Consider the following 26,417-nt stretch of genomic DNA (forward strand, 5'->3'; position numbering starts at 1 on the left):
CGAAAATCAATTTTAAACTAACTGGACAAAATCGAAAGATTAAAGATTAATTAAGTCGACTTTTCGTAAAAGGCAAAAATCGAAAAGTCGAATTTTGTTTTTGGCTACTTATATCTACTGCAAACGCATTTTCTGGATAGCCTTACTTCGAAACTGGTTTAATTGCAATCCAAACCGCATTTCTGTTAACAAATTGTTAGCCTACACCAGGCCGAGCGGTTACGGGTCGGAAATTCCGTTTATACAAAACCTCTAACCAATTATAATAGAAAAGGAAGTCTGATTAAAATTGGTTCCATAATGTTAATATTTTGAAGGACTATAGAAATTCATATATTTGTTGACAAATTTGTTAAAGATTAGAAGATTTCGAAAAATCATTATCAAATGTTTTTATTTTACTAATTTCAATAGGATTTACCACTGTTGCAGGTACGAAATACGTACGCCCCAGTATAAATGCATTTAACTTCGCCTATCACCACCAATAAAGGGGACTACCCGAATTTGATTTGCACAGCAATTATATCATTAGTTCGTATTTTATTACAAAGCAAACATATACAAATTGTGATAAAGCACTGACTGGAATATAAGCATCCATAATAAAATGCAAGGTTACAATGTGGATGTTGACGAGATGTTTAAAGTTTTTAGCACGGGGGTGTGCAAAACCGTTTATTTGCACTGTAATATAATAAATATGCGAGAATAAAAAGACGTTAAACGATTTTTTTTAAATAAAACTATCTAGAATCTAACCCCCCATAAAAGGGTTTGGTCTTGGGATATTGACAATTTAGGACAAATTTTCTAAGGATTTTTTTAATTTGTATTCCATTATATATCCAACCGCTGTTACAGATAATAGACTGCCCAGCAAAGATGCATTTCACTCATCGGTACAAATGTCGCTGTAACGCATTTTTTCGTGAGTAACTCATGAATTTTACAAGAGGTTGCGCCCGTTAGGATGATGTCCATTTTGCTTCCTCAGCATGCATTGAAATGCGTGACAAATTAATTGCAAGATATAATGCAAGAAGCACTCTCTTTTAATAAATGCAAGCATTTGAAAAAGATTTAAATCGATTAAAATTTTTATTTAAGAAAAATCATTTCTATTTCAAAAAAAAAAAAGAAAAAAAATCAAAACACGTAAGCAAATTTTATAGCCGTGCGGGAACGACCATGTGATACCCTAGAACACCACAATATGTTGGAAGCCCCCTTGTGTCGAAATCGAAAAGGGCATATGCCCAATATTTACGCACTCCGTCATGTTGTTAGCTATTCAAAACAATTTCACACGAAAGTTGTGGTCCATTTTACAGCTAAATATAATCCAAGGGTCACCCAAAATGCTAGACTCCTGCCCTGTCCTTAACTCTCTTCTCATGCAAAACTCCGTACCGAATGGTTTTCAATTGTGACCTGTAGAGCGACTGCAAAATTAGGAAAATTTGAATTTTGTTTGTCCATTTAAACCCCTATATGTACATCTTCAAAAACAATACACATTCGAAGTTCATCAATCGTCGCTGGTTTGTTGGCATTGGTCATAGACTTGGCATAGTCCCGCAGGAAATAATCTAACGGCGTGAAATCTCACGATCAAGATGGCTGATCGACTGGGACATTCCGTGAGGTAACACCTTAACCAAATTATCTTGGTAGTAAATTGATTGTAACATTCGGCGTGTGGCGCTGTTCTGTTGGAACCACAAGTCCCACAAATCCACAAATGGGACCAAAAATATTGGGTTATCGTTGTAGCTATTCGCCTTGTCCTAATGTAATGTGTCGATCTTGATCATCACGTAAGAACTACGGCCAATGACGCCGTCGGCCCAAAAACCGCACCAAACCATAATATTTTGGGGATGCTACGATGATTTATTGCTGTATAACCAAAACGTATATTTTGCTTATAGACGAGACATTCAACCAGTCATGAGTCTCATTGCTAAAGGTGATTTTCCAACGAAAGTCCGTATTTCAAGTTGTTGCTCAGTCCACAGAAATTCGACGTTTATGGTGATCAAGTGGCATAAGTTCTCGCTTTATTTTGATTTTGTGAAAATCTAGGCCAAGATATATATACGCAAAATTCGCCAAAACGAAGTCACAGAGTTCTCTTGAACAGCGTTAGCAATATCCCTAACATTACAGGCACTTCTTTGTCTCACTGGCATGAGAACATTTTGTACAGTACCTGGCGATTCAAGTTTTTTCTGAACGCTCAGTTTTTGATCTGGTAGGACTATTATTGCAACAATAAATTGGACGTAGCGCTCTTAAAGTTTAGGCCACTGACTTCAAATTTCGATAGTAAATTTAAATAATTTCGAATAATTATTGGCTCGTACAACCTTGCATGATGAAATGGCAAACCTTACTGAAGGGAAATGTCAAGAAAAAAAAAACGGGAAAATGTGGCGTCATTTTCTGTCATTATCGATTTACTTTTGTACAGAGCTGCAAACCACTTGTCGATTTGGATTGGTTCGTTTTAGTTGTTCACACCACATTCGAACCATGATTCGCTTTTTATACCCTCAGCCATATGGCTACAGAGGGTATATATCATTTGATACGGTCAAAACGTGCCTAGTCGAAATAACGGTTTTAGACCCTAGGTCTCTTTGGACCAAATCCGTTTCAGAACATTTGGAGTCGATCTAGCGATGTCCGTCCGTCCGTCTGTCTGTCTGTCTGGCTGGCTGGTGCGCACGATAACTCTCGAAGGGAGTATCCGATTTGGTCTAAACTTGGTACATCGTAATATCTTTGTCAAACTTAGATCGAGTTCGGAGATGGGCAATATCGGTCCACACCTTCTGGTACCTCCCCCACAAAAGGTTAGAATTTGCAAAAAAAAATATTCTTTGCACAGAAAGAGAAAGGATAATCCGATTTTGCTCCAACTTTGCAAATCCTAATATTTGCGTCAGTACTCGGTCAGGTGTAAAAATGGACAATATCGGTCCACTGCATCAAGTACCTCCCCCACAAATGGTCAAAATTTTGAATAATTACAACTCTCATAAAATATGATGTATGAGTCCGATTGTCTTCAAATTTCACACATCCCAATATTTATATTAACCCAAGGTCTGGTGTTAAGATGAGCAATATCGGTCCACTCCTTCTGGTACCTCCCCCACAAAATGCCGAAATTTGCAAAAAATATATTTTTTGCACAGAAAGAGAAAGGATAATCCGATGTTGCTCCAACTTTGCAAATCCTAATATTTGCATCAGTTCTACGTTAGGTGTAAAAATGGACAATATCGGTTCACTCCTTCAAGTATCTCCCCCACAAATGGTCAAAATTTTGAAGAGTTAAAACTCTCATAAAATGTAATGTAAGAGTCCGATTGTCATCAAATTTCACACATCCCAATCATTTTATTAACCCGAGGTCTGGTGTAAAGATGGAGTATATCGGTCCACTTCTTCTGGTACCTCCCCCACAAATGGTCGAAATTTTAAAAATATATATTTTCTGCACAGAAAGGGAAGCAATAATCTAATTTTGAAAAACATAACGCTCAAAGATAACGAGATAAGGATCCAACTCTCTTCAAATTTCACACCTACAAGCATTTTTGCTAACACCAGATCTGTTGTGAAGATGCTATATATCTGCGAACACCTCCTGGTACCTCACTCACAAAGGGACACAATTTTCAATATTTTTATCTGTCATAAATTGCGAAACAACTTCTTTACAATTGATTTAACCATCTGCTATTATAATATTTATATCATATTTATTTAGGTCCGATACGAAATGAACAATATTGACCCATTCTTTCAAAACCCACTCCATAGAGGGTGAAGAGGGCTGAGGGTATACATCTGTCGGCAAAAACGACCGATACTTTTTTACTTGTTGAAATGGTTTTTCAGTTTAATGTTATTTATAAATATACACATATCCCCATGAAATTAGCCGCGTTGCCTCCAAGCAATTTTCAAAATAATTAAAGTAAAAATATATTTAAACATAAGATTTTAACTGTATGTTATAAGGAACTAATTTTTAAAGTTGCTATACAAAATACCCAATATTTTCTTTATTTGGGTCGTTACTATCTTAACTGAGGTTGATGTTCCACCTTGTTTGTATACCATTTTTTTATTGATTGAATGCTTTTGCAAAAATACTCGAAATAGTGTATTATTATTTTATTGAAAAAATAACGCTTCAACGGAATTTTTAAAATGGCGCCCAATGTGAAATCCCTAATATAGGTTATCAATAGCCTATTCATCCACTGAGTCAGGTAATTATAAAAGCTTATTTAGAATATTGATCGATAGTATTTAAAAGACCTTGTGTGATAACTTTTTCATTTGGGATCAATGTTGCACTGAATGGGATCTATCCTGCACAAAGGATGGGCCAATTGAATGATTCACTCCAAAGAGGTGTACACAATACTTTGTACTTTTGAGTGATAGGAAAATCTGTAAATCTCTATATAAAAAGAGTAGTCAAATAACTGATTGAGAAGCAACGTCCAGACGAAAGGGCTGAAGCTAGAACCTTGAAATTTTGCATGAAGGTATTTGTGCGTATGCGTGTGATAAGGCTAAATTTTGGAAATTCGCACGAAAAAGGTACGGAAAGTAATAAAATGTACTAAAAATTGAATACTTTGTATTGGACAAACGGAATGAGCTGGAATTCCGAAATTTGGAATGAGAGTCAGTAACGGAGTGCAAGTTAGAAGTACCAAAGGGGTTTTAAGTTTAATAAATACGCGATAGTATATGAGAGTGTTTCTTTGTCAATACTTTATTTGGTCTATCTTAATACCAATCAGACAATTCCCTGGTCTCGACATAGACAAAAATTTGCACCCATATATGTGTTTTTGACTGTAATTAAAAAAAGAAAATTTTTGATTTTTCTTGTGAATTATTTTTTACATCATGTCGAGAATATGATGTCATGTAAATGGCCGCCGCAACAGTTTGTTGTCATTTGAGCCTTTTTATGGAATTTTCCATCACCTTAGCCAGAACTTTCTGCGATAGGTCCTCACATTCTTGACGGATATTGTCCTTAAGAGCTGAAAAAGCCTGAGGCTTGTTGATATAACACGACTTTATAAAGCCCCACAGACGGAAGTCTGGAGCGGTCAAACCAGGCGATCTTGCTGGCCAGTGTAAATGTCCAAGATGGTAGACTGGATGCCCGGGAAATGCATCCTTCAGCATATCGATTATGGAACGTGCAGTATGTGCCGTTGCATCGTCCTGTTGGAACCACATTTTTTCCAATCCCAACTCATTAAGTTCCTCTTGAAGTCGTTGATCATTGCTTTGTAGTGCTCGCCATTCATAGTAACCGTTTGGACCGCGACGTCTTCGAAGAAAAAAAGTTCGATGACTTCTCCAGCGAAAACTACACACCATACAGTGACTTTGAGCGGGTATAATGGCTCTTTGTAGGTAACACGCGGATTTTCAGTGTAGCAGAAGCGTAAATTTTGGTTATTTACGTACCCGCTAAGATGGAAATAGGCCTCATCGCTCATAATTATATTTGATGAAAATCTTCTTCTTGGTGGTGATTTAGGATGGCTTGAGCGTATGTTAGACGCGATTAGCGGTCAGCAGCTAACAGCTGATGCACCATCTGAACTTTGTACGGAAATATCATGTAAAGACCGTCGACTGATACCCATTTCTGATAGGAGGATTGCTTTTGCGCCATCTTGTACAATTTGGATTTTTTGGCCAGAGTTTCGGCCCGAGATCAAATCGAATTTCGATAAACACCAGATTTCTCACCGTCTTTTCTCTCGGAGAACTCTCCACCCAGATGTTTAACCTTCAATTGTAGTATTGATTTAATTTCTCATCGTTGATCTTTTTTTATAATTTCCGACGATCCTTGCAATTTTACACAAGAAACCATAAAAAATATGGCATCCCTCTGTACACCGCTTGGACGACACTGAGCGAATAACCACGAATGCAATTTCTCGGTTAATGTCTAAATAAAAAAAGATATGAAAATCTCTGCGGGCACCACTACAACACCGCACAAAAACAACATCAACAGCAGCAGCAATAACTCGCTCGGCAGAGGGAGAATATTTATTTGGCTTATGGAAATCAAGTGAGATAGCGCAGACAGCTGTAGTACCCCAACAAGGGGCAAAACTGAACTCCATTCGCACACAGTTGGTTAGTTGAGCGCGTCGCTTGTGTGCCGATGAACGTATCGCCGGAAATAACGCACGCTTAAACAAACGGCATTAACTGCACAACGAGGCGTAATCATCGTCTGATCGTCGTACCGCGGGTCTGGGTGTAAGTTGTGGAAATGTGTTTTTTTTTTGCATAAATTTCTAAAATAAAAATCGAAAAAAATCTCAATTTTATGGAAAAGAAAAACTGTAAAAATTCATAGTTCGTAAAGTCCCGCTATGGCATTTGTATGGAATCGATTCGAACGGTTCCTAACGATAAGTTTTATTTCAATTGTTATTACATTTGCTTGCGATCCGCACCAAAACTCAAGTGTAAATTGGCGCCTCTTGAATATCCAATCCGTCCGTTCAATGAACGACGAATGGACAGAACATGGCTCGAGCGCAGCAGTCAGTGTGTCAATACCACCCTCCTCTTCGGTGTGTCATATAAATATGTAGTTAAAATGGTTGTTCTTCTGTGGAATTTTGTAAATTTGAGAAGAAACATTAGTCGCTTGACTAGAACCCCCATAACAACAACAACAGCAACAACCACAACAATAATTGCAATAACAATAAAAAATAAACATTAAAACAAACAAACCAAAATCAATTTATTTGAGTGCGAGTATTGAATATCTCTCTGAAATCCGACAATGCAAAACAAAAACAAACAAGAATAAAACCCAAATCGAACACCAACAAAAACATCTTGTAGCGAATTCCAAAAAGAATTACTAAACAAACAATGCCTACAGCAGCGAACGGCACATGAACCTCGAAGCAACTTCTTCTCCCCCTTTTTTTTGGTAGCTACTTCATGAGAGTACAAATTTGGTCTTTTGTACGGTGGAGTGTCTTAATGATATCCGCCGATTTTCGGCGAACAAATAATTTAATGTCATTCGGCTGGGAGAGATGGCGGCACAAAAAAAACTCCCCCACCCCCTTTGTCGGATACATTACAGTGTCAAAAGTTGAAGAATATATAGCCAAAAGTCATGTAGAGAGGCAATAAAACAGTTGTTTTTGGTGACAGCTCAGAAAAAGAATTGGAGGATGGATCTGAGATGCATACACTAGGCCATATATCTTTTATTTTCTATATATAAAAATTTAATTGTAAAGTAAGAATACGATTTTTTAGTAAACAAAAAAATCGACGAACTTTGATCAAGTTGGCAAGTTGGAAAATTTTGTTGGAGTTGTGTTGAAACTCAACTTCGTGTAACATTTTTTTCATAATATCGACTCAACTTTTTCAAAATTTTGTAACCATTTTCATAGATTTAAGAGACAAGTTTATTTCCTTGCGGAAGAGACTAACAGTATTTAAATTTCTGTTTTAAATAAACTGGAGATATTTCGCGATTTCAGTAAATAGGATGCTTCCTCACAAAAAGCTGTGTAACGGTACCTTCCGATTTAAACACTTCGAAGGATTCAGATTAATCTCCTAACCTGCTAAATATAAAATGTCTCTGGGTTATATGATTTGGCATGCACGAATTTGTAATTTTTGCTAGTTCGAATTTTTAAACAAATTAATTTTCAAACATTGACAATTGTTCTTACACACGATTTTTGGGATTATATAAGGAATATATCCCATTTATTATACCCTCCACCTTGGAAAGGAGGGTATATTAACTTTGTCATTCCATTTGTAACATCCCTAAATATTCTTCGTAGACCCCTTAAAGTATATATATTCATAATCAGCATAAATTCGACTTTGAGAATAAACGATGTCCGCCTGTCTGTCTCTCTGTCCGTTTGTCCCTCTGTCCGTCCGTCTGTCTGTTGAAATCACCAAACTTTATGTGACGTAGAGCGTCAAAATTTAGCAGAACAATTTGTATTGCCTTTCAACATCAACGAGATGAGATATATCGGCCAAGGTTTTGGCATAGCCCCCATATAACGGTAACTCCCCATATTCATATTTTAATGATTATTGCTCCACATTTTTTCACGGATTTGTCTAAAAATTGTAGGTCATAATGGTTTCTAACTCGTGTGGCGAAACATATGTATAGGTCCACATTCTGGTATAGCCGGAATTTGTCTAGAAAAATTGTTTGCTAATTTATATAGAAATCGGTTCAGATTTGGATATAGTTCCGATATACATATTCGGCCGATTTCATGTATTTGATGCACCAAACTCTCTATGTATCTCTAATTTCAATGAAATTTGGAATGTGTAACGAAATTTAAAACGAATATACATTTTCCAAATTATATTGAAATCGGTACAGATTTGGATATTGCTCCCATATACAAATGCAACAGAAAGATGAAAGAAATTGTTAATAAGATTTAACAAGTTTATTCACAAACAAAAATGAAAAAAGTTGAGAAAAGAAATTATTGTCTATTACACCTTATTAAATACACCTTGAGGAATACCAAGTTTGCTGTTAAAAATATAATTGTGATTTAAAGTTCAAAAAAGGAAAATGGCGGCGTGGAATATAGAAAATGAAATGGCCAAAAGGGGCAACAAGGTTACCGTCGTGGCCTCTGCTTGCTTTGTAATGGACCGGCTATATTTGAAAATCAGATGTTTTAGCCACATTTCCAAGCGAATTTATTTTCCCTTATAGCGGAAGGTGTAAAACAGACATTCATCCTTTCGTCATGAATGTATTTTATTAAGTAACACAAATGAGAAAAAAACTTAAGTTCGGCGGAATCAAGTAAGACAAGTAAAAAAGTAGCTGTTCGGGCGAACGTGCTATACTAAAACGTAGACCTATATAAACAATTCCCTTCCAGGGGGTAAAGTACTCACAGAGAACTCCTTGTGTACATTTTAAGCCAATTCCATTGAAAACTGTGGCTAAAAACATCAAAATACCCAATATTGCGGGGCACCATTGTATGGGGGCTATATGATAGCCCCTACCTATATAGAAAATTCTCTTTCAGGAGTTAAAGCACTCACAGAGAACTCCTTGTGTAGAATTTCAGACAATTTCATTGAAAAATGTGGCTAAAATCATCAAAATACCGAATATCGGGAGGTACAGTTATATGATATAGTGGACAGATATGGCCCATCTTCGAACTTGACCTGCCTGTACACAAAAGACAGATTGTTTTGACTCTAGCTTGATTACAGCAGATTGACAGACGCACGGACATGGCTAAATCGTCTTAGAATTTTACGCTAATCAAGAATATATATGCATCGTTCGGTCTAAAATTATTATTTCGATGTGTTATACGGAACGGCGAATCGATAAGATTACCTATTATGAACTTCAAATACCATAGGTGTATAAAAGTAAAAGAAGAATTTAATTACGGAGAGAAATATGTACTCCCTTGCATCTGAATTCAATATTCACAAAGTGGTAAGGGTATTATGTCTTTGTGCATTTGTAACAGAAAGAAAGAAGCGAGATAGACCCATAGTTACTTCTGAGGATATTCATAGAATCACTTTCTGAGTCGAGTCAGTCCCTCCGCCCATGTATTCTTTTGAAAAAATGCAGGTCGCATTTATTATCCGATTGAGATGAAATTTTGCAAAAATATTTGTTTGGCCCAAGGACTGACCGTAGTGGTAATTGGAAACTGGCAATAATCAGATTTAAATATAGCTCCCACATATATCTTCAACCGATTTCGGATTAATTGTGCACCAAATGGTCAAAGTCAGTCCAAATGACCTGAATTTTGGCACAACCGACCGTGTTTTACTCCTGTTCGAAAACGAGAAAGCATACTCGTTCGTATTCGAGTGGCATAGAAAAATGGAGTATACCTTATTTTTTACTCGCTGGCGTGTTTCTGTTCCCTCTGGGTCTAAGGTGATTAATTCGAAATGTTACGAATAGAATGAGTTAGCATACCCTCTATGGTGTTGGAAGCAGGGTATATTTATTTTGACATTCCGTTTGTGACTAATCGAAGCATCATTTTATATATGTATTCATGATCAGTGTAAAATTTTAATCCGATTTAACCATGTTCGTTCGTCTGTTATAAATCACGCGATCTTCGAAAGGAATTGAAATAGATTGCTGAAATTTCGTACATATGCGTTTTGTTATATATTGTGGTATATCCCCATATAACGGTAGGTCCCTATATTTTGTATTCTGATGGCTTTGCTCAATTTTTTCAACGGAATTGTCTGAAATTTTGTATTTGAAGGTGTCTAACAACCTTACGAAAAACTGTTGATATAGGTCCTAATTTTTACTCTGTATACATCATGGTTGAAGGTATTACAAGTTTGTTTTACATAAAATATTCAATTCTCTTTACTAGAATTTTAAAATAAAATTTCTTACAAGAATAATTACAATAAAAATAACATTGATAACAAAAAAAAAAATGTGTGAAAAAAGAATACATAAGAAAACATTTACAAAATCCATTAATTATATAATTTTTTTTCAGTTTTTATTTTCTATTTTTCGACGTTATTGTGATTGACAACACTTGATCATTAGCGGGATCGGTAGCTCGAACTACAGAACACTGCCATCATGCAGTCCTTTAAAGCCGACGAACTGCCGGAGAATCCCCGGGAAACGGCGAATCCCATATCATCATTGATGTTTTGGTAAGTCGGACTTTTATAAGTCATGAAAATTGAATTTATTTAAGATTTTATTTATGGAATGTTATTAGTTTTTAATATATTGTTAAAAACCGACGATTATAACTGGTATTAGACGATATAAGATAAATATGTCTACGAAAAATCGGACCTCTTATTTCAAGTAAAGGCTGCGATTAAACTTTTGTAAATTGAACAGTTTTGTTGAAAATAATTTGGAATTAAACAAAAATCTTTCCCCAGATTCGATTTCGATTATGAAAACGGTAATGTAAACAAACTATATTCTGCTTTACCAGGAAGGTTGAATGTTATGGATTATTCTTCAAAAATTACGAAGCAAAATAATTTACGTCTGGAATTTAAATATTGACCGTTTTTGGTGAGCGATATCGGAAGGAATTGCACAACATACCCCAACATTGGTAGGAATACAACAAAGTGACTCGAAATGCCTAGAACGGGTCTACTAAGAATATCTAAAACAGTTATTTCAGTTAGACTAATTTTTGATTGCATCAAGTGCTTTGTGCCCTTTGCAGCGATGAAACTGAGCGTACTTTAAATTGAAACAATGGATCTATGCTAGATATTTCCGGTGCTGCTTGTTGCTGCATATCCGGATAGCTATTGTTGCATGACTTTTCAATTTTATCAGCAGAATGCACACATTGTTCTGGCATTAAAATATATATTGGTATGATGTTCTTTCGGGAGCTAAATAAAACATCGAAATTACATGCAGGGTGAGATAAAAAACTGCAAAAACGTCAAACGCCATAATTTTTACATTTTTTATACCCTCCACCATAGTATGGAGGGTATATTAAGTTTTGTCATTCCGTTTGTAACACCTCGAAATATACATTTTAGACCCCACAAAGTATATATATTCTTGGTCAGCATAAAATTCTATGTCCGTCCGTCTATCCGTTTGTCCGTCTGTGGAAATCACTCTAGCTTCCGAACAAATTGAAGCAGATTGATAAAATTTTACACAAATGTATGTTATGTCTGCAGGACGTTTGGTATTGAAAATGGACCATGTAGGTCCACGTTTTGGTACCTCTCTATATTCGGTATTTTAATGATTTTAGGGACATTTTTCACAAGAATTGTTTCAAATTTGGTACTTGAAGTTCGTAATGAATACTACAGCCTAAGACAGAAAATTGTCTGTGCAGGCCTCGTCTTCGTGGAGCCCCCATATAACGGTACCTCCCGATATTCGGTATTTTGATTTTATCGATATTATTACCGATTTTTTTAAGTTTCGCTTGTGACAAATGTTACCTATACAGATTGATGTCGTCGTATAGACTCTATTATAACAGCTACATTCGGTATTTTTTAGTGTTTTAACGGAATTGTTAACGGATGTTATTGTTTTTGAGAATTGCTAAATTCGTTCCAAATGGTGGAAGGTATTCAAAGTTCGGCCCGTCCGAACTTACAGCTTTTTTCTTGTTTTTTTTTTTTAATTTTATTGAATGAAAGCAAAAAATGTCGGAAATAGCATCAAGTTAAGATTTGTTGGAATTGATCACCTTTGGCACGAATTATGGCCTTCAAACGGCCAATGAAACCGTCACACGCTGCCCGAATGTTGCTCTGAGGTATTTTGGTCCATTCTCGGCGAAGCGCTTACTTGAGGTGATCGACACTTTGGTATTTTTAATCCCAACCTTGCTTTCCAAAATGCTCCAGACACAATTGTCCAACGGATTGGTATTCGGACATTTTGGTGGACATTGTGCGCTAGAAATGAAGCGAGGAACCTCATTTTGTAACCATTCTTGGCTGACGCGTGCTGAGTGCGATGGTGCTGAGTCCTGTAGGAATGTCCAAGGTCTGCGGCCAAATGTTTGCTTGCCCAAGGCTTTAATACACCCTCCATAATATATTCGCGATAATATTCGGCATTTATTCTGATGCCACGGTCGATTTATACGAGCGGAGGGCGACCATCTGTTATGGCGGCCCACACCATCACCATTGCCGGTGCTTGAGTTATGGCCATGCGAAGCAACTCTTTACCTCTTTTGAGTCTATTTTCTTTCTGTTGCGGTGTAAGTTCTTGCACTTTTTGGAATTTCAATGGCTTTACCCCGAGCTCATTTTTCAATATTTGCCGAATGGAATATTGCAATATGTTCAGCTTCTTCTTAACTTTTCGATCTATTTCTGGTTGAGTTCCTGTTTTCTTAAGTCCACTTCCTTGACGTCGGGCTACACTATCAGCACACGGTAACGAGTGATGGTACGAGACACAAAAGATTTATTCTCATTTAAATGCTGCAGTGCTCTAACAATAGCCACTGTGGTTTTCCAGCCAAATATAAAGAAATCACACTATCACGCTTGAATTCCATCACGAATAACTTTTTTTCTGGAAAATTCTCACCAAAATGGTTTTGTACGCTTTTAAAACAATATAATGAGCTGTCACTGGAATGATTTTAAAAGCTGTCGGACGAATGGCTTAGAAATGAGAGCAGTCTAAAGTTGCTTGCAATTTTTTCATCTCACCCTGTATATTGGAATGATGTTTTTTCGGGAGCTAAATAAAATATCAAAATTAAATATATTAACCAGTAAAGAAAGTCTTAAAGCCGACTTTATGATACCCTACACCACTTTGCTAATTTAGTAGAGCTCCGCATATCTACTAAAAGTTTTTATGGGAGAATTCAATCATACACGCTATGATTATAATTATAATTTAAAGTTCAATGGACTAAATATGCCGAAGCATTTGTATATTTTAAATTCGGACTTGTATTGCCCATTTGCCAATTAATTTGAAATCGGATAAAGATATATATGGGAGCTATATCCAAATCGGAACCGATCTTGATAAAATTTGGCAAAAATATTTCTGAGCTGTATTTGATATATTTCCCTGAATATCGTTGTTACGGAGTGCATATTACGGCTGTGGGTAACAAATATAATAAATCGGATGAACAATATATATGGGAGCTTTAGCTATATCTGAACCGATCTTCTCCAAATTTGACATACTAGCTTCTAGACTCAATTCGGTCGTAAGTGCCAAATTACATCCCATTCGGGCAAATATTAGACGTTTGGTGCACAATAAAAGATAAATCGGACCAAGTTAAATATGGGAGCTATATCCAAATCTGAACCGATCTCGATAAAATTTAGCAAATGTATTTCTGAGCTGTATTTGATATATTTCCACAAATATTGTTGTTACAGAGTGCATATTACGGCTGCGGAGGGCAAAAATAACAAATCGGATGAACAATATATATGGGAGCTGTAGCTATATCTGAACCGATTTCGATCAAATTTGGCACACCTATTTTCAGGTGCACAATAAAAGGCAAATCGGACGAAGATATATATGGGAGCTATATCTAAATTTTGACCGATTATCTCCAATTTTAATAGGGTTCGTCCTTGGGCCAAACAAATGATTTGTGCAAAATTTCGTCTAGATAGGGCAATAAATGCGAACTGTACTTTGTTTACAAAAATACATGGACAGACGGACGGAAGGTCATGCATAAATCGACTCAGATTCTATGCAGATCATCAAAAGGAACTATTGGACTATCTCGTTTCTTTTTGCCTGTTACAAACAAATGCACAAAGACATAATACCCTGACCACCTTGTGGTGTAGGGTATAAAAAGGACAGGAAGTGAGAATATTTTAAAAATAAAATTTGTGATTTTTTAAGATAGATTTTGCTAGGTTACTACCATAACCGAATTTTTTCGTATAATATTTTCAAAACTTGTAGATTCTTACAAGTACTGAAACAGAACATTTATTAATTTTCATAATTTTATATATTATTATATATTGGCAAAGGAAACTTAAATATAAAAATTAAATGCTTTCAAACCAATTTCAAAATTTAATGACTTTAATACCCCAAAGTTGTTGACAATTATAAACAACAACAACAACAATAGCTACTAGGAATTTAAAAAAAAAACTTTTATTTTTAACCATCCATGCGGATCTTTACGCCGCCAGACAATAAAATATTTTGGAATTTGCAAAAAAAAGAACACTCGAAAAAAAAGAACACTCGAACCACTAAACCTAATTGCTTTCAAAGTCATTAGCGTGTATAATACTAGACAATTTTCTTGTTTGTTGTAAAAATGGGCAACAACAATTTACTATTACATTTACAACAATGCAAACGTTTTCATTCGAAATAAATAAATAAAGAAAACTATTCTTTTAATCGTCGATATGCATATTCATTGCGGTCTCCGTTCATATAAAAAATGCGACAAGACCAAATTAGGCGCTTCATGGCATGATTGTCAGTCAATCAAGTGAGGAGATTATAATTAATAAATAATATATTATTTTTTTATTATATATTATATTATTTCTTCCTTAAAAGTTATGATGCAAATACAAGTTTCCTTCGTCCAGATCAATTTATTTTTTTTTTTGAATGGTTTCAAGTATTTATCCGAACAAAATGAAGTAGGTGGATAACATTTCGTTGAGATGCATTTTAGGTCCGTAGAATATTTGGTATTAAAAAAGTGCTATATAGGTCCACATTTTGATATAGCCCCATATAAGTTGTTTTTGGCTGTTTTAGTCATACTTTGACGGTTTGTGAACCTTTTATGTAGAAACTAATCTATATAGTCCCATATAACCGTACCTAACTATTTACGATATTTTAATGATTTATGTGACGAAATTGTTTCAAATTTGGTATTTGGAGTTCGCAATGACTATCTATTATCTATGGAGGTCTACATCTTCGTATTTTCCCCATACACTGGTACCCCCGATATTAGATAAATTTCCGATCTTCACCATATTTTTCATCCGAATTATCTCAAAGTTGGTATCTGGAGTTCACAATCACAACTTTAACCCCTCCATCAGGCAGGGGTTATTATAAGTTCACTTTAAAATTGTAGATTCGATCCAACAGTTCGTGTTAGGCCTTTTTAGTACTTACAATATAAAATTTGAGGATTCCAGACCTATCCCTTCACCCAATACCAAATTTAGTACCATTTAGTACTTTTCGTACAAATATAGGGTAAAATCATAAAACAACAAATAAAAAAGCTGTAAGTTCGACCGGGCCGAACTTTGAATACCCTCCACCATTTGGTACAGATTTGGCAATTTAAAAACAATAAAATCCGTTAAAAATTCTGTTAAAATCTTAAAAATACCGAATGTAGCCGTATATTAGTGTCTATACGACGACCTGCATAGACAACATTTGTCATAAGCTATTTCAATATTCAAATGCGAAACTAAAATCATCAAAATACCGAATATAGGGAGGTACCATGAGGGCTATAAAACGTGGACCTGCACAGTCAATTTTCTGACATAGGCTGTAGTATTCATTACGACCTTCAAATAATAATGTTGCTAAAATCATCAAAATACCGAATATCGGGAGGTACCGTTATATGGGGGCCATACGAAGACTTGGACCTGCACAGACAATTTTCTGTCATAGGCTGTAGTATCCATTACGAACTTCAAATGCGGAATTTGAAACAATTCCGGTAAATAATGTCGCTAAAATCGACAAAATACCGAATATCGGGATGTACCCTTATATGGGGGCTATACCAAAACGTGGACCTACATGACCCATTTTCAATACCAAAAGTCCTGCAGACGTAATATACATTTGAGTAAAATTTTATCATCTACTTCTATTCGTTCGGAACCTATTCGTTCGCTAAATCGACATAGAATTTATGCTGATCAAGAATATATATTCTTTGTGGGGTCTAAAATGTATATTTCGAGGTGTTACAATCGGAATGAGAATCTTAATATACCCTCCATACTATGGTGGAGGGTATAAAAACTGAAGTGTTGTTAATTTAAATTTCACTCCAGTGATAATACGACTTCTTTTTCTAACTTATATATTAAATCTTGCACATGCCATGCCCATAAGCAGTTAGGATGCAGTTATGTAAGTAGTTACAGGTGCTGAAATGTACTTTTTGCTGAGAGGTAATGTAAACCAGAGGGCGAAGCCGATGTGAAATTCCCGGCGGCGGCGGCTAAGCACAAAAAAGCCGGCGGCGGCTAAAAGTCGACTGCAGCCAAAAGAGAATCGGCGGCGGTTAAAAGTCGGCTACAGTCGACAACTTTAACTTTAAAAAATGATTTTGTTTAGTTTAATAACTTTCTATTCATTTAAATTAGAATAAAAATTAATATATACGTTTTTATGCACATTTGTTGATTATATAACTTCAATAATTATTACAAAAATATACTAATTTGATAAAAATGGTTCGACGACCGCATTGTTATCATGAACAAACAATTGTATTTTTATACCCTACACCATAGTTCCTTTTGATGATCTGCATATAATCACATTCTGAGTCAATTTATGTATTTTTTCATGTATTTTTGTAAACAAAGTACAGTTCGCATTTATTGCCATATCCAGATGAAATTGTTCACAAATCATTTGTTTGGCCCAAGGACGAACCCTATTGAAATTGGAGATAATTGGTCAAAATTTAGATATAGCTCCCATATATATTTTCGTCCGATTTGCCTTTTATTGTGCACCAAACGTTTAATATCAGCCCGAATAGTATGGAATTTTGCACATACAACCAAATTAGGCCTGAAAATAAGTGTGCCAAATTTGATCGGAATCTGTTCAGATATAGCTATAGCTCCCATAAATATTGTTCATTCGATTTGTTATTTTTGTCCTCCGCAGCCGTAATATGCACTCTGTAAGAAAAATATTTGGGGAAATATATCAAGTGCAGCTCAGAAATACATTTGCTAAATTTCATCGAGATCGGTACAGATTTGAATATAGATCCCATATATAATTTCGTCGGATTTATTTTTTTTGTGCACCAAACGTCTAATATTTGCCCAAATTGGATGAAACTTGGCACTTACGATCGAATTTAGTCTAGAAGCTTGTATGTCAAATTTGGTGAAAATCGGTTCAGATATAGCTATAGCTCCCATATTTATTGTTCATCCGATTTGTCATATTTGTTACCCACAGCCGTAATATGCACTCCGTAACAACCATATTCAGGGAAATACATCAAATACAGCTCAGAAATATCTTTGCCAAATTTTATCGAGATCGGTTCCAATACAAGTCCGAATTTAAAAGATACAAATACTTCGGCATATTTAGTTCTTTGAACTTAAAATTATAATTATAATCATAGCGTGTATGATTGAATTCTGCTATAAAAAATTTTAATTGTTATGCGCAGCACTACTAAATTAGCAAAGTGGTGTAGGGTATCATAAAATCGGCCCTGCCCGACTTTAAGACGTTCTTTACTGGTTTAATATTGCAGAATACAGGCTGCTTGTCTTTGCATTAACAGAATTATTTAAATAAATAGTTTTTAATATATCTTTGGCACATTTTATAAATCTTTTATTAATACTTCTCCTACTTTTGATGAACAAGCAAAAACACAATGACTTTTTTGCAAACCATGTGGCTGCCACTCCATCAAAATTCGTAAATAAAAAAGGTTGCCAAAGGTTTTGTAATGGAAAACAAATGTACAAAGACATATTACCCTTACTACTATGAAATAATAAGTTTATTAATCGATAATATTAAAAGGCATATTTATACAAACATGCTGCATGCATTTTTCCCGAAGGCTTAGTCGACTCAGTCGGATAAGAATTTGAGCCGATGAGAGCCGCATCCATCGGCGGCGGCTCAGATGACTTAAAAAAAGTCGGCGGCGGCTGTGCGCCGACTGCGAGCCGATCGGCTTCGTGCTCTGATGTAAACATGACACATATACTTACCAAATATGTCCTGGGTAACACCACTAGTAATGGAAAATACATACCCTTCCCACAGCTGAAAAAATGGATTATTTCCTTACCAAGTAATGAGTAACTAAGCAATTTTGGTATTTTGAAAGTCAATACCAATTTCCACATACCAAATACCAAATTTTGCCACATTTTTTCAGGAATTTGTCTGAAATTGGCATTTTTAGATCATAATGGGTTCTAGCGCCTTTGGCGATACATTGTATATAAATGTCCACGATTTGGTGTGGCCCCCATATGACGGTACCTCCCGATATTCGACATTTTAATGGTTTTTGCCACATTTCTTCGCGGATTTGTCTAGAAATTGGTATTTGTTGGTCTTAATGCGTTCTAGCTCTTTTGGCGAAACACTGTATGTATAGGTCCACGTTTTGTATAGCCCCATATAGCCGTATTTCCCGATATTCGTTTTTTTGATGATTTTTGGGTCATAATGGGATCTAATGTTTCCTTCACCATAAGGTGGAGGGTATTAAAAGTTTGGCCCGGTCGAACTTTATGTTTTTTTTTTACTTGTTTTTAGAATTATTTTTTCATTTTAACACAATCCTCGAATTTAAAATCTTCGGCTTTGCAATCAAACGCCCGCACTCTGGCATTGCTTGTTTATGAGAAAATTAAGTTATTTTGCTTTGTATTTTTATACCCTACACCACACTGTGGTCAGTGTGTAATGTCTTTGTATACATCATATTCTGAGTCTATTTATGCATGTCCGTCTGTCTGACCATGTGTTTTTGTAAAAAACAAAAAAAACTCCACAGTCGTAATATGTTCTCCGTAACAACGATTCTCGGGGAAATATAGCAAATACAGTTCAGAAATACATTTGCCAAATTTTATTAAGATCGGTTCAGATTTTGATATAGCTCCCATATAAATCTTTATTTATTTCAAGTTTATTGTGCACCAAATAGTTAATATAAGCCCAAATTGAGTGTATTTTGGCACATACAAACGTATGCAGGCTGGCAGAAAGTGTGTCAAATTTGATGAAAATCGGTTTAGATATAGCTATAGGTCCCATATATATTTTTCATCCGATTTTGTATTAAGTCCCTCACACGTGTAAAATGAACTCCACAAAAACTATATTTGGTGCCAGCTATCAAATACAGCACAAAAATAACTGTCCTACATTTCATAGAATCGCTGCAGATTTGGATATAGCTCTAATATGCGCTTTCACGTTTATTGTGCCTAAAAAGTGTCATATCAACTCAACTAAGAGGATCTTGATGAATATTGGTCTAGATTCATCGATTCAGAGAAGGAATACTTCGCATATAATAGTTCCTTTGTCAACTTTACTGTTTGTTTTTTTGAACCCCCAATTTTTTTCACCCTACTGGTATTGTAGAAGATATATTATTTACATTACCTTTTAATAGGTTATTCAGCAGATACAGCTACCAAGAGTTGGCTGGGTAGAGTCTCTCCTTGTAAAAATTAGCAATGACGTTACACTACTTCATTGCGAGTCTAGACTTCCTTACCAGCCTAAATTAGTATATCCTACCCTTTTCGGGTTTTACTTAACAATCCAAGAAAATACCTAAAATCAGGCCGATATATATTCGACGCTATTATTATTTCACCTCATCTAAGCTAATATTTATGCGTGTATGTCACTTTGCTTTTTTTAACGATAATACACAGATAATATAATTTCTTAAAATTTTGATTTCGTAAATTCAACACAATAAATTGGCCACTTATAAAATGCGCGTGTTACGGCACATCGATCACAATGTGTACGTCCTGTCATAATTAATCAATTGAGTAATTTCGATCTTTATGCTTATGTAAGTGGATGTGTATTTGGTTTATATTTACAGGCTTTTAAGGCCTTTAGATTTGATGTAGTACATGTATTTTATGATGTAGTACATGTATTTTAATTAATTATGTGTTATATCTCATCATCAGTCTTCAATCAACAATTTTCCTTAAGTATTTTCTAGAGGACTACTCCAGGTTCATGTCAATGAATTTTCTCGGTGCTCTCTTTGGATCTAATTGGAAGAGCTTTCGAAAGTGTTGTAAATAATAAAACAGTCTTTATTCATATAAAACGAATTGCGGAGGCAAATGACTCCAACATCTTTAAACTAATTTTATAAGTATGCGAAAGGAACTAATGAGAAAAAATATGTTATTTTAGTGTCCAAAAACAGTTCATACGAAGGCGTGTGATCATTAGGTTTGTCTGGTTACGCGAAAAATTTGCAAAAAATTTTGTCGGACAATTTCTTTCTGTAATCAATTGCAATCACTTCTTTTACTCCTCCTGCTACCAGTAACTAGTTTTTCAAACACTATAGTGTATTTTTTGCCAGTAATTTGTAAACATTTCAATTTTGGAAATTGCAAGCCTAACTATTGATTTTAAATCGACACGATTTGTATTTTTGATCAACATAAAATTCTATGTCGATTTAGCGATGTCCGTCCGTCTGTCCGAAATGAAGTAAATTGATAAAATTTTACTCAAATGTATATTATGTCTGCAGGACTTTTGGTATTGAAAATGGGCCATGTAGGTCCACGGTACCTCCCGATATTCGGTATTTTGATGATTTTAGCGACATTATTCACCGAAATTGCTTCAAATTTGGCGTTTGAAGTTTATAATGGATACTACAGAATATGAAAGAAGATTTTCTGTGCAGGTCCACGTCTTCGTGTAGCCCCCATATAACGGTACCTCCCGATATTCGGTACTTTGATGATTTCAGCGACATTATACAGCGGAATTGTTTCAAACTTGCAATTTGAAGTTCGTAATGGATACTACAGCCTATGACAGAAGATTTTCTGTGCAGGTCCACGTCTTCGTATAGCCCCCATGTAATGGTACCTCCCGATATTTGGTATTTTTATGATTTTAGCGACGTTATTCACCTATTTTTTTCAAGTTTGGAATTTGAATATGGTAATGGCTTATGACTAAAATTGCCGATGCAGGTCCACGTCATCGTATAGGCCCTAATATAACGGCTATATTCGGTATTTTTAAGATTTGAACAGAATTTTAATATTTTTTAAATATTGTCCAATTCGTTCCAAATGGCGGAGGGTATTAATAGTTCGGGCCGGTCGAACTTACAGCATTTTTACGAACATATTCATTAATATAACGAATCGTCTTTAATTATTGAATTGTATATCATTTGATACAAATGTGCCAAAATGTGCCTCATCGAAATAACGGTTTTAGACCCTGGGTCTCTTTGGACAAATCAGGACATTTTGAGTCGATCTAAAAGTGTTTTTCGTCTGTCTTGCTGGCTTGTGCGCACAATAACTGTCGAAGGGAGTACCCGATGTGAACCAAACTTGGTAAATTTTCAAACTTAGATCAAGTTCGAAAAAGAGCAATATCGGCCCACGCTATCATGTACCTCTCCCACAACGGGCCAACGTTTTAAATAATTATGACTCTCAATAAAATGAGCATCCCATTCTCTTCAAATTTCACATGTCCAATATTTTTACTAAAGCAACATCTGGTGTGACGATGGGATATATTTGACCACCCCTTCTGGTACTACCCCCATAAAGGACAGTATTTTGAATCCTTATGAATCTCATAAAACGCGAAATAAATATCCTATTCTCTTCAAATTTTACATGTCCCAATATTTTTACTAAAGTAAAATCTGGTGTGAAGATGATAAATATCGGCCTACCCCTACTGGTACCTCCTCAGCAAAGGTTCACAATTTTAATACTTATATATCTCATAAATTCGAAACAAGTCGGTTAATATTTTAAAACTTGGTATATTCACATATTTTTCTCAACCAGAGATGTGATGTGAATATGGAATTTATAGGCTCACTCTTTCTTTCTAGTACCTCCCCCACAATTAAATTATAGATAACAATTATTCCCAAAAAATGGGTAATAGTTGTCTGATATATATATATATATATATATATATATATATATATATATATATATATATAATATATATATATATATATATATATATATATATATATATATATATATATATATATATATATCCCAATATTTTATATCAGCATTAGATAAAGTGGAATACTTTGGTCCACTACATCTGGTACCTCACGCATATTTCTCATACAAAGTGAAAGAAGTAGTCGATATAGTCCATATTCGGCACTTTGTAATATTTATATCAGAGTTCAGATGGAAGTGGATGAAGAGGAGTGGACCTTTTGAGATGAAAAAACTGAACCAACTTCAGACTGCTGTCATTTCTAAGCCACTCGTCCGATAGCTGTTAAAATATTCCAGTGACAGCTCATTATATTATTTACAAGCGTGGAAAAGCATTTTGGTGCAAATTCACCAGAAAAAAGTTATTATTATGGAATTTAAGCGTGATAGTGCGATTTCTTTATATTTGGCTGGAAAACCACAAGTGACTATCGTAAGAGCACTCCAGCATTTAAATGTGAATAAATCTTTTGTGTCTCGTACCATCGCGCGTTACCATGATACTGGTAGCGTAACCCGACGTCAAGGAAGTGGACGGAAGAAAACAGCAACATCAGAAATGGTTCGAAAAGTAAAGAAGCGACTATATCGAAACCCGCGTTGGCTCATAACCTGAACATATCGCAAAATTCCATTCGCAAATATTAAAAAATGAGCTCCGGGTAAACCATTGATATTCCAAAAAGTGCAAGAACTGCTGAATTTGATTTTCTCCGATGAGAAAACATTCGTTGTCCAGCAGTTTGTAAACAAACAAAATGATCGTGTTTACTTGCCAAAGAGTTCAGCTGAAAATGTGCATCTTCGTTGGGTCACCAGAACTCAAGCGCCGGCCATGGTGATGGTGTGGGCCGCCATAACAGCCGATGGTCGCTCTCCGCTCGCATTAATCGACCGTGGCATCAGAATAAATGCCGAATATTATCGCGAAAATATTCTGGAGGGTGTATTAAAGCCTTGGGCACGCAAACATTTTGGCCGCAGAACTTGGATATTCCAACAAGACTTAGTACGCGCCACTCACGAATAGTTACAAAATGAGATGCCTCGTTTCATTTCCAGTGCACAATGGCCATCAAAATCTCCGGATACCAATCCGTTGGACTATTGTGTCTGGAGCATTTTGGAAAACAAGGTTGGCATTAAAAAATACCAAAGTGTCGATCACCTCAAACAAGTGTTTCGCCGGGAATGGGCCAAAATACCACAGAGCAACGTTCGGGCAGAGTGTGACGGTTTCATTGGCCGTTTAAAGACCATAATTCGTGCCAAAAGTGACCAATTCGAACAAATCTAAAATGTGATGCATTTTTTTATCTTACCCCTCCAATAATTCGGTATTCTTTTGATTTGTGTCACACTTTCCCCGCATTCGTTTCATATTGGTGTTTAGAGTTCGAAATGGATACCAGTTCCAACATTGCAAAAGTTCCACTGCATCCCTCGTACACAAATCCTTCATGTGTTTTTGTGTGTGGGCACATGGACTTTATGCCTTCAAAAAACCGCAGTAACAACAACGACGACGAAAAGAAGTGTTACAGCTTTAAGCCGGTACAAAAAAATACTATTCCGTTGACGATAAATGACGATGTAATTCAATTTTGCATTTCATATCGCCAATATTTCTTTCGTTCGTTCGTTTTGTTGTTGTTGTTGTTGTTATTTTTCATGGTTTTTGTGAAATGGTGAAAGTGTTGAAGAATAACTTTTTTTTGTTGGCAGGAATATGTATCATCGTCAGCAGCAGCAGCAGATGCAGCGTTTATTCCCTTGTCACAGCCACTCCACACATCATCCCCAGCTGTCACATCAGCTATCGGCGCTCTGTGGCGTTTAGTGGCTGTTTTTATTGTTGCTGTTATCTGAAATGCATTTGTTTCGAAATTAGCTGTGATTGAGTGGATGACGTTGCTAATTCTGATATACAATATATGCATATGTATGTGTGTATGCATGTATGTATGTGTGGTATGGAAATTTAAACCAAATGGAGTGGAGGTTGGCGATTAGGATATTATATATTTTTTATTGGCGAGAGTGGAAACTAATGGCAATTTAATAGTTTCAAATTTGTTAACTCATAAAACTTGACAGGTTTGTGTTTTGCTTTTTTGTGTCAAGTATTTTTCATATCTGACCTATTTGCTGTCTAGGCCACAAGGTTGGGTTAAATGGGTTAGACACGAAGAAAATATTTCGATAAAGACATTCAAGCTATCAATTAAGCGGTTTCAGCAATGCACTCAATACTGATTCCAATTGGTAACGAGAATCCGGAATAAGACAAATCGCCTGTCGTCTTTTGTCCACAGTGGATCTGAAGAGGTCGACAAAAAATGGCTACTAAAATAATTCTTCTTTCTGGGTGCTGTTGAAATTTCACAAAGAACTTTTCTTAATTTTATCGGCATTCCATTTAAAATTCGATAAGCAAATTAGTTACTAGTAATAATAACCACTTACAAAATAGCATCCTAATCCCTTATTTCAATATTGACATGTCATCGGACGTAGGTACTTACCAAAATTCCACCAATAACCAATAATTAGTTCACGAAAGCAGTCGTTATATTTTAGACCACTAGATTTAAATTTGTTTTTAGTTTCAGCACACATCCCCTTTTATATATCCTCCACCATAGTATGGAGGGCATATTAAATTTGCTATTCCGTTAATAACACCCCGAAATCTATTTTTCAGACCCCACAAAGTGTAAAAAAGCAAAGCATAAAATTATATATAAATAATGCAAAGCATATAAAATTCAATGTCAGTCTAGCAATTTCCATCCGAACGAAATGAAATGGGTCGATAAAATTTTACTCAGTTGCATTTCAGATCAGCAGGTATTTTGGTATTGAAAGTGGAGCACGTTTTGGTATAACCCTTATATAACTGAAACGGCAGATTTAAGGTGTTTTGGATGTTAATCACAAATTTAATCTGAATTTGCTACAAAATGGCAGCTTGTGTTCCCAGCATGTAGGAAGCATCATTGCAGAGAACTATCCATATAATCTCTATTATAGCCCCTAATAACTACACCTCCAGATATTCGGTATATTAATGATCACGGGATTTGTTTTAAATTTAGTATTTGGAGTTCATAACAGGTGCTAATGACTGAAAAATTGTCTATATAGGCCCACGTCTTCGTATAACCTCCATATAACGATACTTCCCTATTTTCAGGATTTTGACGGTTATAGCTACATTGTTTAATTTTTGAATAGAAAATTATCTACGTAAGTCTAGAGTTTCGTATAGCCCCCATATAACTGTATCTAATGATATTCGGTATTTTGATTTTTATACCCTACAACACTATGTGTTTGGGGTATTATAAGTTTGATTGGGCCAAAAATTATGTAACACCTCGAAGTTTTGGTTTCCCACATAGGAAAAGTATCTCGCCGAGCTGAGTCGATCTAACTTTGTATGTCCGTCCGTCCGTCCATCCGTTTGTCCATATTAATTTGTAATCAAGCCACAAGTCGCAATTATAGCCCGATCCTCACGAAATTGAAATTGGAGGTGGGGTTAGGATCAGAATAGAACCCTTTTGTTTTTGGAGATGATTGCAAAATATTTAAGGGTTGAAATGGACCAAAAAAGAAAATTTTCTTGATTTTGCAGTTGCTCTATATGTTACAACTAGCTGAACCCGGTGAGCTTCGCTACCCCTTTTGATTTTATATGCACTCAAAATTTTAATTACGAATATATGTTGGTTAAAAAAAAAAACTAATTTAAAAAATAAAAAAAATTATTGCACTACTTT

At 35.5% G+C, this 26,417-nt stretch overlaps 1 protein-coding gene across 1 annotated transcript in view; it reads left to right on the forward strand.

The window, feature by feature from the left end:
- Nucleotides 1-26,417, forward strand: part of LOC101895852 (probable multidrug resistance-associated protein lethal(2)03659) — a 71,127-nt gene that overhangs the window by 8,501 nt on the left and 36,209 nt on the right. Inside the window, exon 2 of the mRNA XM_020038117.2 lies at nt 10,632-10,797. Coding sequence (XP_019893676.2) covers nt 10,721-10,797 — 77 coding nt within the window. The 5' untranslated portion in view covers nt 10,632-10,720. The remainder of the gene's footprint in view (nt 1-10,631; nt 10,798-26,417) is intronic.

The sequence above is a fragment of the Musca domestica genome, unplaced genomic scaffold (assembly GCF_030504385.1).
Source record: "Musca domestica strain aabys unplaced genomic scaffold, Musca_domestica.polishedcontigs.V.1.1 21, whole genome shotgun sequence".
NCBI classification, from domain to species: domain Eukaryota; kingdom Metazoa; phylum Arthropoda; class Insecta; order Diptera; family Muscidae; genus Musca; species Musca domestica.